Source organism: Pelecanus crispus, chromosome 1, assembly GCF_030463565.1.
Source record: "Pelecanus crispus isolate bPelCri1 chromosome 1, bPelCri1.pri, whole genome shotgun sequence".
Taxonomy (NCBI): domain Eukaryota; kingdom Metazoa; phylum Chordata; class Aves; order Pelecaniformes; family Pelecanidae; genus Pelecanus; species Pelecanus crispus.
In genome coordinates, this window is record NC_134643.1 from 207,395,030 (window position 1) to 207,409,234 (window position 14,205).

Consider the following 14,205-nt stretch of genomic DNA (forward strand, 5'->3'; position numbering starts at 1 on the left):
AGGGTGCAGGCTAACAGGCATAAGTTACATGAAGGAAAAGTTCGACAGAATTTTTTTCCTGATTTCTAAAATAAGTGATATTAAACACTGGAAAAGGTTGCCCTTAAAAAAGTTGAGGTTGAGGAATCTCCATCCTTGAAGATATTTAAAACTCAGCTGGGCAAGATCCTGAACAACTTACCCAACATCTGAGCTGGCCCTGCTTTAAGGAAGGGATGACCTCCAGAGGTCATATCCAACCTGAACTATTCAGTGATTCTAATAAGAAGTATAAAGTATTTTTTACTACTTTCTATACTTCTCAATTTTTGTATCATATTTTGCAAAGTATTCCTTCCTCCATCCATCCTCTTAAAAGAAACCATGTGCCACCAATACGATTAATACCTTCCATTCCCTTTTCTACAGCCATATCCTGTAGTATAGTCATTGACTCCCCCTAATGAAATTAATCTTCTGTATGTTGAGAAGGTTTATATTACTACATTAAAGATTTTATTTAAAAGCACACCTTGAATTAGATGAATCATCCAGTTTCATCAGTGTTTTGAAAACGATCCCTTTCAATTTCTTTGTGCAGCATATGAACTGTAGCACAAGAAGAGTAGCAACTGCAGTAGCTTTTCTTTTCCATTTGAGCCTAAGGAAGAAGAAAAGGGAAGCGGTATTACTATTTAAATGATTTCTTGACAACAGAAAAGGTACCTTCTGCAAAGTACTCCATATCACTTTAAAACATCAGTTGTCCTAGTGCTATTTTTAATTGCTTCACCATACAATCACTACTATCAAGAGTATTCACATTAGTGATTTGACAAACATGCTCCTGGCTTTCAAATTTAAACTTGGCAATGCTTTGTTGGGATTTCTTCAGTTTGTGTTTGCTTGGGTACTAATCCACTTTGATTTTAGTACATGCAATAATGGGAAACTTGTAAGATTTTTGTCCTTTGATGAAGCATTGCACCCTCTAATAATTTAGAAAGAAGGAATTGCCTTTTTTCCCCCCAAGTTTTCTGGTCTGCTGCCAGCAAAGAGCACCAATTGACAGAATCAAACAGCAAAGTGTGTATAGGCGGAGTGCATACTGAATGCTGCAGACAGAGTGTGTGTGTGTGTAATAATTATATATATAGTATTCATATTATGTGAAATGTGAAAAGCAGAAGTGATCTCTGCCTCTCTCCTAAGAGACTTTTCTTCCCTTTTTTCCTTTAGTAGGTATTAATATAGCAGATACAATAATTGAGATAAAAGAACCTCTGTTGCTACTCGCAACTATCTCACATCCTCCACATATTTCTCCAGCAGCTGTGCTTAGCAATCAGGACACTATATTGTGAGAGAAGTTGAGAAGAAACTGTATTATTAAAATCAGGCACTTTTGAAAACTTTAAGAGATCCATTTAAATTCTGAGAGAGTTCCACTAGACATACAGAGAATGCAATGTACTGCTTTTTAATGCCAGAGAAGTATCTACCAAGTGACTGAATGCCTTTTCTAATAAAGAACTAGTTAATTAAATGATCAACATAAAATTTCAAGATTTTTCCCAACTGTGGGCTGAGATTCCAAGAGCCATCCTATGGAATAAACAAAGATATGGATAAGCCAAATATTCAGGACACTGAAAATGTATTTGGCAAGAACAAAGTAAGACATAGGAGATTCACTTTAAATATTTTTTTAAAAAGCTTACACAAACACAAAAACTGAAATCCACATAATCAATTAGGTGATTCAAATATTAAACTTCAAAAGCTTTGATATACCCTGTGACTGATTCATTGCTCAATGCACACACACGTACTTGGTTAGATGAATTCCCATTCTCGGTACCCCATCTAATACTTAATCCAACTGATAGCATCTTGCTTACTGTCATACAGCTTTCCATTTGAAAACTCTTCTTACTGACCTGTGAATTTCAAGGTTGTCATTTATATGTATTTCTTTCTATTTGCTGCAAAGTTTATCTTACCACTGTTCTAATACTGAAAACAAATGAAAAAGTTCCATAGTTTACTGCAATATTAAAGAGAGTTTTGCTTTCCTTGTGACTTCCGCCTGACACAGAGTTCCCTAGAATGACTTGGGAACTTAAAGTCCATTACTTCAGCAATCCATGGCTACAGTGGCCAGTTTGCTATAGTCTGGCATCCTCACTTTTTATGAGAAAGGGTTCTGTGGCTTATGCACCAAGGATTGAAGAGTACTCTTCATTTGGCCTTGTCCTGTGACCTGTCTGGCTCCCACAGCACTATCAGGAATTACAAACCCTTGTAGCAAATCACAACAGGAACACCCAGATTGACAAACTTTGATTGTAAAGTAAGGACAAGTAATATAAGAGACAGAAAAGGAAAATAACTTGCTGTATTGCAGAAGAAACCAAAATAATGTAAAAAATAATAGTTTTAGCTCTGTTGTAAAAGAATAATCATTGTTCAGCAAAAGGAAGACTGGTTTTGATATGTGCAACGGTACAGAATTTAGAGTCTTTTGACAGAGAAGCTAGTGGGAACAAGATATTATATAGAAAACATACCCTTTTCTCAACTGCAACGAAGCTTGTAAGGTGGCTTATAATTGAGTTCTTCAAGCTGAGGTGAATAATCCTGTTTTTCAAGATTTGTTTCTTCATCTAAATTGTTAAGTATTAACAAATGGAACAGGTAGAAAAAATACAATCAGCTAAAAGAAACGTTGATGTCAAAACTGAACACATAAACACACTTATGCACTCTAAATAGGGACATGTAAAAGGAAGAGCTCATGTGAATATACTGTCCTGCCTAACTCCCTTCTAACTTTCTGTGCTCCCTTATTCAACTTTGGGCAGGGATATGCATTTCCTCTAGTTAGAGTTCTTTTGGTTCTATCCTTCTTCTAGTGTAAAAAGCAGCTGTATTTTATAAGAAGAATTAGTCTGAAGTCTCAGATAACCCAAGGTGGCAATATGGTAAGCTTTTAACTAGCTAAAAGCCATTTTTTTAACAGATCATCAGATCATTAAGTCTGTCTATCTGTAAAACACAGGTCATTATCTTCCACCATATCCTATACAAAAGCTATAGACTTTTGCTGGATTAATATGTATCGATCTTCACGAAACTAAAATGTTGTATGTCACAGGAAAAGAAGAATCACCAATGGCCTACAATGACAGGGTACAGATTAGGAAAAATATGCACACATTATGCCAATAGAGGGCATTCTTATAGTGGGGAAGAAGAAAAGACTGTCCCAAAATTTTTCAAAATCTTATCTGGGAGGATATTACTGTACGGTGACTTTAACCTTAAAATGATATTAGAATTGCAACCTTCTAGTTATGTTTAACAAAGCAAGAAAAATCTTTTCTATTCCACTGAAATGTTTGCAATTTAGCATTTTAAATGTATATTTTATTTCAGATTATCAAACCTCATGTTCTATTTCATTCTGATGAAGAATCCCATCTTCATAGTCATTAATGAAAGCTCTTGCTGCGAGTTTGTGCAGCACCTGAAAAGAAAACAAAACTGATGATGAGAGTAGTAACTTTTTTTTTTAAAAATTCTTCCTTTCATTTATGAGGTCCAGCTTCAGGCAATTAGCTTCCATATTTACAGAGAATCCCATTCTCTAAGGAAGGGTCAAGCTAATTTTCCATTTGAAAAGCAAGCATAACTTGCACCTAAGGTACATTTTTATTTCATTTAATTTCAGCAAACTAAATGCCCCTTCTGGATGTACACATTTTTCTCCAGTGGCTGTAAACAGAGCCTGGACAACTACCTCAGATTTAACCAACAATATCAATATAGGTGAAGTTAGGTAAATTAATCCTGTCCATAAAAACACAGAATTTGGGGAAAAAGTAAAGTGAGTCTAGAGTGTTCAACTTTAAAAAGATCATTAGGTCTACCATAATCAAGTAATTTTTGACCTGAGGGGCTGTACGCAGAAAAGGGAAATAGTGGACTGTACTAACCAGAAATTACTTTTTTGAACTAAACCAGTCTTTCATAGAAAAGAAAAATAATTTTTGTCTCTTCAATATATTAAAACTAACAAAGACCGGGAGCTTTGTGGGGGAATTGTGGTAAAGTCCAGCTGTATTCCAGTTCCAATTGCCAAAACATTCCCACTGGCTCATTTTTGGAAGAATATGATAAGAGAGCCAAAGAGAGCCACTTCTAAAGAAAACCTCTTAAGCAAATAGTTACTTTTTGAACTAAGGTAAATTGGCAAAAGAAACAGGTAGGAATTCTCAGAGTTCACCTAAAGCATCAAGAATTAATAATTTTTTCTAATTTTGACCCTGGTTTTTATCATTTTGCCATTTCAGTTTACACCTTTCAAAACTTCTTTTTTTTTAACTGCACCTGGAATTTGTAGTACAGGTACTTTTCTAAAAGCAAAAATTTACTATGGCAAGCAAATACATTGCTTCTGCTTGCCAATTTTATTTGCCTGTAGAAGGACATGTCCTTATGGAAACCAACATAACCAACATGACCATGGAAACCAACCCATGATAGTAGGTTTCAAAGTAGATTACACTAAATAGGGAACAAAATCATTTCTATTTGAAAACAAATCAGCTTCCCTTATTGGGGAAGGGGTAACAGTCATATCAGAATTATTACTGAAGGTTGACTATCCTCTTGATTTTTCAAGTGTAGATACCTGTTAGATTTAATAAATGGCTCTTTTAGCCTGTTTTCCTTTTCAAAATGGGTGCTGTGCTTTCCTCTGCATAAAGACTCCTTACTTCATTGTTACTAAAACAGAGGAAAGGCTAATACCACTTTACTGTCTCTTTTTCCATACATTTCTAGAGATGACAGGCTAGTGATGAGATGTTCCACACAGCAACAATTTACAACATGAAAGAGAATGCTGCAGCAGCTTCTTCACAGAGGTCACCCGAAGAACAGCCAACTCAAGGATAACATTACAGCCCAAACAGACTGCCAAAATAAGCAGCAGCACTTCCTATTCCAAGAAGCTTAAGTTTTGTGTTAGAAAGCACAGAGAAAGGTGACACTTCTATGTAAAACAATTTCCCCTTAGAGGTCTGAAAACTGAAGGTCTGTTTTAAAATATCAGAAGCAAAAATAAAAGTGCAACAGCTGCTGAAAACAGGGGTTTCAATTCCTTCAAAAGAGCATGAAGCAGCACACAGTTGTTTAAAGCAGTTTGTCTCGCTATGGCATGTACAAATAATGTTGGCCAAACTCACTGTTCCTGTCGTCTTCTGTAGCTCAGTAGTTGACACCATGGTCTGTAGTTCTTGGTCATTTATTGCTGCTTTTAAAGTGGCCTAAAAGGAAAAAAAAAAATACTGTTTCCTTCTCTGTCATGCTATGTTACCAGCACACATGCATGCTGTTCTGTCTCCCAAATATAACTCAAATCTGTAAGTCTTTGCATGTCTAGGTTTATAATATAGGTTTCCCCTTACAACAAGGGGACAGTCACAAATAAAGGAACCCTGTATTTACCAAAGCACAGTGATAGGAACATTAGATTAGGTAACTTTTTCCTCTCTGCTTCTTAGAGGGAAGACTAATAATGACAATTAAATAGTAACTTAATTATATTTAGCAATGAAAAAGAAGCTAAGTGCATGCTGCATAGAGGATATATAATACAATATAGTATTTCCTTTGTGATTGTTTTACATATGAATTTCTATCCAGTAGTGCATGTGCATTCCAGTCTTTACCTGAGTACAGTGAGGGATGAATCCATAGACAAGAAGTCTCTCATTGTTAAACAGACTGTATTTGAGCAGGAGCCTGCATTGGCTCTGGTGCACCTGTATTAAACTGTTGCCATTTAATAGAAACTGAACTGCATCCTGGAGAAAATATTCTAGATACCTGGCTCTGTATCTGTGTAAAGAGGCAAAACAAATTAGCTCTGTTTGTTAGCAGCCTTTCAAAAGAAAACATAATCTCTCAATAGAAAATAACGTATTTCCAAAGTGAACAGAACTAATTTCTTTTTTTTTTTTTTTAAAAAAAAAGAAACTAAAACAAGCCACATACTATTACTGGTAAAAATGAGTCTAATGTTTGGAGGTAATAAGGAGGATCACTCAGCCATTATTGTACCGGCTTCTGGAATAATGAGACTTGTTTTAACTAAAAGCTGAAATTTGAGACTAAAGTTCCTACGCATCAGGGTTGCCAAATAGGCTAGGGACCTGCTATGCTTAGCACCATCTCCTGCATGTGAACTCTGAGATATGCAAACACTTCTGCACATCTCCATGGCCTGCTCTGGATAGTTCTTCATATATCACTCAAATGACAGCCAGAATAGCAAGAGGAGAAATCTATGCTTTCATCCATTCCCCCAGGCAAAAACGTGCCAGATACTAGCCTTGCTGCAGCACCTTCTTTACTGTCACTGTTCCAGGAGGGACCACATTCAAGGCATAGGATAGTGCTGTAGACACATAATTATACAGGGAAAACTGAAAAGCACTGCACATGGGGTCCTAGATTGCCTGAAACTTCTAGACGCACCAACAGTGAAAAGTTACAGAATACAATTGCTACAGGCCTCATCGCTATAGCAAGGACAATGTAGATGGACTGTGACCTATGACAGAAGTAAAGCCATGTTTTTCCATTCAGGGACAGTTATTGATATAGCGTCACATTTTTTAAACTTCTTCCAAGTTGGTGTTATTGCACTTACCAAGAGAAGTACAGGAGCTCTCTCAAAAAGAATAGGAAAAATAAAATAAGTCATGGCTTTCTTATTTTCTTTTACACATTCAGTGACCAATCTGAATGAGAAGGTAGGGCAACTACAGTGACAAATTGCCTCCCTTATCAAAGAACTGAGGGTTCTCTGCAGCTCTCATATCCCTTCCTACAGCACATGTGTTCCTGCTGAAAGGCACCTTTGTAATACTCAAACTAAATACTTCTCTTTCTCCCTTAGTATCAATTTATATTTAAAATAAAAGAAGGCTTAAAAGATAAGCATCTCTCCTTCCACCTTCTATGAAATGTTTCTTGAACTGTCTTATTGTAATAGCAAAGCCGTGTGATCCCTTGAAAAGTAGTAACTCCCATTTTGAGATACTGAAGATATGCAGCATCGGATATTGATATATCAGACAACAATCACATACAGAATATAGTTAAGATTTGTAAATGTACCTTTGCCTCCCAGTTATACTTTGATTTCAGGTCAAAGTATTCAATGCTCCAGCACCATATCAGGACAAAGATCTCAGCATGTGTCAATTTGCTGTGGAACTAACAAAAAAATTCGTTATGTAATTATTGAATTAAATTGTTCATCTGACACTATTTCTAAATATTTTCTTTTTAATTAGTACTGCAAGCTTTTTGAATCTGTGTTTTTTTTAAATTCTATCCGTTTTTCAGGGGACAGACCAATGGAAAGCAGCTGAGCCAATGAATGTGCTGCTGTATTAGAGATTTCCTAACAACATTCAAGGAAATTACATGGTACATGAGTTTTTACCTGTCACAGTGCAGAGCTGTGCAGAGAAATTAACTTAGGTTCAAACACCAATAAGACTGCATCAAAATGATCCTGATCTTGAACTCATTAACCCCAATCTCAGCAGGGCTATTTAGTGTGGACACAGCTATCTCACAGCTAAGTCCAGTGTCAGCTAGGGAATGTTACTATCTGAACAACATGGATATAACCAATATGGTAACACTTAACTAGCCTGATAGAACAGCAGGCTCTGCTAACCAACAGGCTGACTACTGCAAATCTATTTCATAGGTATATATACAAATGAGAGCTTTATAGAGGACTAAAGGAGAACAATTAAGCAGATGAGAATTCTTTTGGGCGAGAAACAGCACAGTATGTCTCAAATCTTTGTCAGACAGAAAGTAGACTAATTTCTCAACAGGACCATACCACTGTCTTAGTGACCTAGTGAATCCTCACCAAAACCCCTTCAGGCAAAATTAAATAGTACACTTGTATCTATGCTAAGAACACATAACATCTTGGGTTTAAAGTTTACTGCTCTTTTAAAAGTCTTTTTATCGATTTTGCTGCCTTGTACAACTCTGTAAAGTACAAATCTTGCACTATTTAAACCTTTTTTTTTTCATTTACCCACAGCAAATTATCACAGATAAAACAGATGTAGTATTCTCTATTAATTCAGCCTTCTAGAAAACACTCTCTTTGTCTACACAAGAGTATGAACCAGAGCGAACTTCTCTTTTACACCTCTTCACCATTATTACTTTACCAATGTAACACATTAAATTCAGATCCTGCCTACTGAAAACAGATTGTTGCATGTTAGCACATTAATGTTAGTGGTCTAGAGGAACCATTAAAAGCCATGCCCCCTCAGACTACCAGCACTGAGGTAATCCATCGCGAGGCCTAGTTCTATCATATCAAAAACCAATAATCAATGAATGTAAATATGCTGAACATGAACATAACAGGAATGTAAATATGTTGAAAATGGTGTCAGTGTGCTGCTAATGGACGTGTACCATCTGTTCTTTACTGTGTGTTGATGCAAGTTCTATTATAGTCGTAACATACAATTACTCTGGAAGAGCACTGGGATGTCTGGTACGTGGCCTGAAGGGTGTGCTTGCCCAGTGCTGGGAGAGGACCCACAGCCGTGAGATCTGGGGAATGTTGCGGGAGCTATGGTGGTGGTGTAATAAAAAAAAAAAAAACAGTCTTAGAAGAACATGACCCTCACTACTGGTATTTATTTTGATGTATCCTTGCCAACTCTCCTAGGATATGGCAAGAACCTAACACGTCCCTGACCCTTTCCCATTTATGCCTTGCAACCTGAAATATGTAACTGTAACCCAGTTTTTTTTTAAAAGTCGTTTCAGTCATGTACATATCTTTCTAGTTTGTTGTTACTCAAAACAGTCAAACTACACTGCAATGAATTTCAGTGAGGTTTTGCCTGTCCCTCTGATCATTGAGAAGTTTAGTGCTTATTTTGTCTTTAAGTAATTACCTTACAAAACAAATGAAAATTAAGTAATAAAATTATACAACTACTAATGTTGCATTGAAATTGCACTATTAAAATGAGACTATACCAAAACATGAAATGCAAAGTTTCAAAACGTTAACTCTTGTATTTTCCAATTATATTCTTAAGTAGTATAGTTGTTATATTGAAGAAAGATATGAATAGGTAAGACTACCTGGACATGGAATTAACATCATTGTAGGCATCTCACCTTTGAAATTCCTTACAGATTTTCCATTCCATTATTAAAGGTAGGCAAACATTTCTGCATTTAATCTAAACATACATATATATCTTTAAGACAGTACACACAGGCGTCTGACAGTTCTCAGCTTATTAACCTCTCATTTTGAATAAATTATCAGTGATTTTAAACAAATGCAATTGCTAGCTAACTTTGTACTTACCCAACACCACATGTAAATAACCTCGAATGTTGGACATTATCTTTCACAATCTGGAAGGTCACACTCTCGTTCTGAATGTGTCCATCCAATATAAGAAGAATGTTACAGTGTCCTTGAGAATGAAATAGCAGACTTAAGTAACATAAGGTCTTCCGTAAATCAGTGTTTCCCAATGTTGCGGTAGCAGACTGAAAAGTAAAGTATTACAATTTTAGTTTGAATTTAATTTATTTTTTCCTAAAACAACATGTAATGTATAATTTAATCTTTATTTCATTATACATGACTCCTGGTTTCCAACTATAAATAATTAATTTTTAAGTTTTATTTGTTCCTGCTCTTCTGTAATTACTATTAAAGATAGAGCTTAAGGTCCATCTAGTCCTGTATCTTCTCTGGCTTAGGCAAAAGGCACAAGGAAAATAGATAAGAAAAATGGTAAATTCTACTGTTACATTGTTTTTAGAGCTTGCAGTAATCAGTGGTTTGGGGACTTCTTGAACTGGAGTTTTCATCCAGACTGCTGCATCTAAAAGCTATTTACAGCTCTTTTAATTTGCCTAACCCATTTTCTGAATTGAATTACAGTTTAGCCTCAACATCAAGCACGACAAGAAATTCTGCTATTTATTATGCATGAAAAGGACTGTTAGGTTTTTCTTTTAAATCTGCCAATCAATCATTTTTCTGGGTGTCCTGTGATCCTTAAGAGGTGAGAAACAGCACGTAACCATCCCTATTCTGCTTTTCCTCTGTTTTTCCTGGAAAAGAGATTACTGTGTAAGGATTCAACAGAAGCTAAAAAAAATCAGGAGAAGCCCTCTCCTTGTACAGGAAGCCTTCCATATATCTGGCCATCTTTGTTTTCTGTCTCCCTAGCTCTTCAATTTGAGATGAAGTGAGCAGAGGTGCATACAGTATTCAAGATGCCATAGCAAACCAGATTTATACAACTACCTAAGTGTTTACCTTTCTCACTGCTGCTGAACACTGGGCTACCATTTAAAAAGGACTATTCACAATGGCTCCAGTATATCTTTTCTGGGTTAAACCCCAACATTGTACAGGTATAGTTAGTGTTGTTTTCCTGTTTGTGTTAGTCTGCATTGATCACCATTTGCATCTTACCATCCCATTTTCAAAACATCCATTATATTAGTATCTTACACATTATGCTAGCATCAAGGAGCTTTAGTTACAGATGAGAAGCCTACTTCTGGCACTGACAAGATATGGTACTAACCAAAACCTGTTGTCCTAAGTAGTCTACATGTCATCTTTTGGTGCCAAAAGCATTTTCCTTTTCACAGAAAGTCCTTCAGCCTAAGTGCTGCCTTCACTTACAAATTATAGATTTCCAGAAGGAAGTAAGTAATTTCCTCTCTTTCTGCTGTGTGCAGGCAATGAGAGGTATGAAACTCCAAAAGATAAATTTGGGGGAAACACTGAAAAATGTCGTAACACTGATAGCTACTCAGCTTCAAAAAACCAACTTAAGCGATTGCTTAAAACCCAACTGGAATTAATATTCAGATGTGGCTGTGCTTGATACTAGGGAAAGTAGACTTCAAACAGACTAAATTACAGAAAAATCTTAGATGCTGGCCTAAAGAAAAAGAAAAAAAAGAGGAAAAGTTGCAGAACAGAGTTTTACAATGATAAGCATCCCATACAAAGAAGTGTTCTTTAGGATACAATTAAACTGATTTACTTACTGTAATAAACTCCTTCAGTGATGCCAAATCATTCATGATGTTCATTGAAAAAGAAGAAAATTCTGTGAAATCTGTGAATAAAGATTGGTATTAAGAGCATTAAAATATTAAGCATGTAGCAACAATATGGAAAGACAAGTTTAAGTTTTATGACGAATATCAGAGAAGAAATACTCCAGACTGCTACACGTTCCTGGTTGCATTTCAGTGTATTATGCTGGTTTGATAATAAAGATATGCATAAAATTAAGCCATGACAAGACGGCAAAAGGTGGCTCTTGGGTAAAAAGGAAATAGAGAAACTCCCTTGTGCCAAATTTGACTACATTCACTCTTTGTCTGAAACAACATAGTTCCACAACATGTAAAGCAATCTGCTTTGCTTGGTGTAGAGCTGAACCTGCCATAGAATTTGAGCAATCTAATAAAAGAATAATTTCACTGGACAGTGGCTCTTCTTCAAATGGTGTTTCAAACTTTGGTTGGAATACAAGCATGCAAGCCTACAGAGGGAGAAACAAAATCATCAGTGCAGTGGACAAATACTATTTCATCTGAAGTGTACCCAAGCATCTTCATTTTTCTTATTATAGAATGAGAGCAGAATATAGCCATATTTCAAAGTTTTAACAAATAAATGTCATTTACTCTTAATGTCTGAGAAGTGCAACGTCCTTGTCCTTTACTTTTATCCCAGGTCTCACATGAAAAACTGAAAAAGGAATTTTGTGGTTTCATGTTCCTATCTGATTCACTCTTCTGCAAACAGCACTGGATTCCCTCCTACAAGTTAAAAAAAAAACAGAAATCACAGATATCGTCTTTTACAATCATCACTGCCACCATCAGTTTGTGAGATGTACTAGAATTAAAAAATATGTAAACCAAAAGTGCATACTGTCCTTGCTATGAACAGAGAAGCTATAACAAGTGGAACAATGAAATGCTTGAAGGAGTGAAAATGTTTCCAACAGGGAAGGAAAGGCTTGCGGTTTTGAAACACAAATAGGAATCTCTTTCTTTCTCCTTTCCTTTGGGGAATATCAGTATTATTGCAGTCATCAGAAAGAAATCCCTAAACTAATACATTTAAACTAAGCAACTCTGATTAAAAGGAAGAAAAATAAGAGACATCATTGTTGGAAAGAAAACAATCTTATCTGTCATTTTACTTATTTTAATCAATTTCAACATTGGACTGATATATTGGTAACACCAAGGCTTTACATTTCATCTCTGCAGCATTTTATCTTATTTAAGAAAAAAAATATAAAAAGGAGCTGAAAATAATTAAAAGTGGCAGGGACTTCACAAAAAATGTGGGAGAATGAAACAGCTTCTAGTAACTTGGAATCACATATTTTAAGTTTTAAAAGTATTTCTCAGGCAAGGAGTTACTGTGGGTGAAGGCAGAAGGGGTTGAACAGATCCTTCCTTTCCTATGTAACCTTTTATTAATGTCTTCCAGTGGTGACAATGAGCTCTTCTGTGACATAGCCACAGCTGGATTCTATTTCTGGGTGATCCAGAGTGCTGGAAGTGCTAGCTATGTCTTTTTCATTTATGTCGTGGTTTAGCCCCAGCCAGCAACTAAGCACCACGCAGCCGCTTGCTCACTCCCCCTACCCCGATGGGATGGGGGAGAGAATTGGAGGAGTAAGAGTGAGAAACACTCCTGGGTTGAGATAAGAGCAGTTTAATAATTGAAATAAAGTAAAATAGTAATGATAATAATAACAATATAATAATGATAATAATAATAATAATAATAATAATAATATACAAAGCAAGTGATGCACAATGCAATTGCTCACCACCCGCTGACCGATACCCAGACAGTTCCCAAGCAGCGATCACTGCCCCCTGGCCAGCCCCCCCAGTTTATATACTGAGCATGACGTCATATGGTATGGAATAGCCCTTTGGTCAGTTTGGATCAACTATTCTGGCTGTGTCCCCTCCCAGCTTCTTGTGCACCTGGCAGAGCCTGAGAAGCTGAAAAGTCCTTGACTAGCATAAGCAGTACTGAGCAACAACTAAACCCTCAGTGTATTATCAACATTATTCTCATCCTAAATCCAAAACACAGCACTATGCCAGCTACTAGGAAGAAAATTAACTCTATTCTAGCCAAAACCAGGACAGAAGGTCAGATGCCTTTAAAATAAAACACTGACATTCCATAAATATTTTTAAGTTGTAAATACAGCCCTACAAATGGTTTAAAATCTTACTTATTTTTAATTAGTATAGCGATTGCATGACTCTGAAGCTATTTAGTTCCAGCCTCAGCCATGACTTATTTGTTCACTTCCACTGCTGCAAATGCAACATCTGTATCAAACATTGTAGTCACATTCCTATGAAGTACAAACAGCAGCACAACAGTTAGAAAAAAGTATTTTAACAGAAATGATTAGACACTGTGTTGAAACATTTACTCTCTTACAAGGCAAAGGATAAAACAAAAGCAACAAGATTCTATGCAACTGAAAAGAAAACTAATTTCTGGAGACTACTCAGCTTAATAAAACAGATCAAATTGACCACTGTCCATGGCGTGAAATTTTTCTTCATCTTTTACCCATCAAAACTAAACTGTTCCTGTTTATTATGTTTTAGCATATTCACTATTACCTCATGGAACAGTACAAGTTATGGAGTACCTCACTTATTTTGTTGGGATGCTTCTCTACCCACATTCAAGGTAGGTAGACCTGAGAAATCCAGATACCTAAAACAAAGCCACTAATGTCCAAGGAGCGGTTCTCCAGAGTCTTAATTACAGCCTTGCAGTCTGTTTTCTAGAAGACGTGAAAAATAGGCATTTAAATATTTATTTATAACAATACAGTGAATATTATTTACTTTGTGAGAACAGGGAATGACGACAGCAGATTTAATAGGGGTAGTCACAAAGCTTTTTGCCAAAAAGGCTATAGAAAGTTTACACGGTACAGTTTCTATTTACATATTACATTCTTTAAAATATGATTCACTTTCCTGAATGTATTTTTAAGTAAGATGACAACCAGAACAGAAAGGCTTCAAGCACAACAG

General features: G+C 36.1%; 1 protein-coding gene across 1 annotated transcript in view; it reads right to left on the bottom strand.

Moving 5' to 3' along the window:
- LOC104037197 (protein mono-ADP-ribosyltransferase PARP4) overlaps positions 1–14,205 on the bottom strand; it is a 44,927-nt gene that overhangs the window by 357 nt on the left and 30,365 nt on the right. Inside the window, 12 exon segments of the mRNA XM_075715561.1 lie at positions 512–640; positions 2,550–2,645; positions 3,428–3,508; positions 5,232–5,312; positions 5,718–5,772; positions 5,774–5,886; positions 7,171–7,214; positions 7,217–7,269; positions 9,431–9,618; positions 11,146–11,216; positions 11,453–11,648; positions 13,812–13,949. Of these exon segments, the coding sequence (XP_075571676.1) occupies positions 527–640; positions 2,550–2,645; positions 3,428–3,508; positions 5,232–5,312; positions 5,718–5,772; positions 5,774–5,886; positions 7,171–7,214; positions 7,217–7,269; positions 9,431–9,618; positions 11,146–11,216; positions 11,453–11,648; positions 13,812–13,949 (1,230 nt within the window). The 3' untranslated portion in view covers positions 512–526.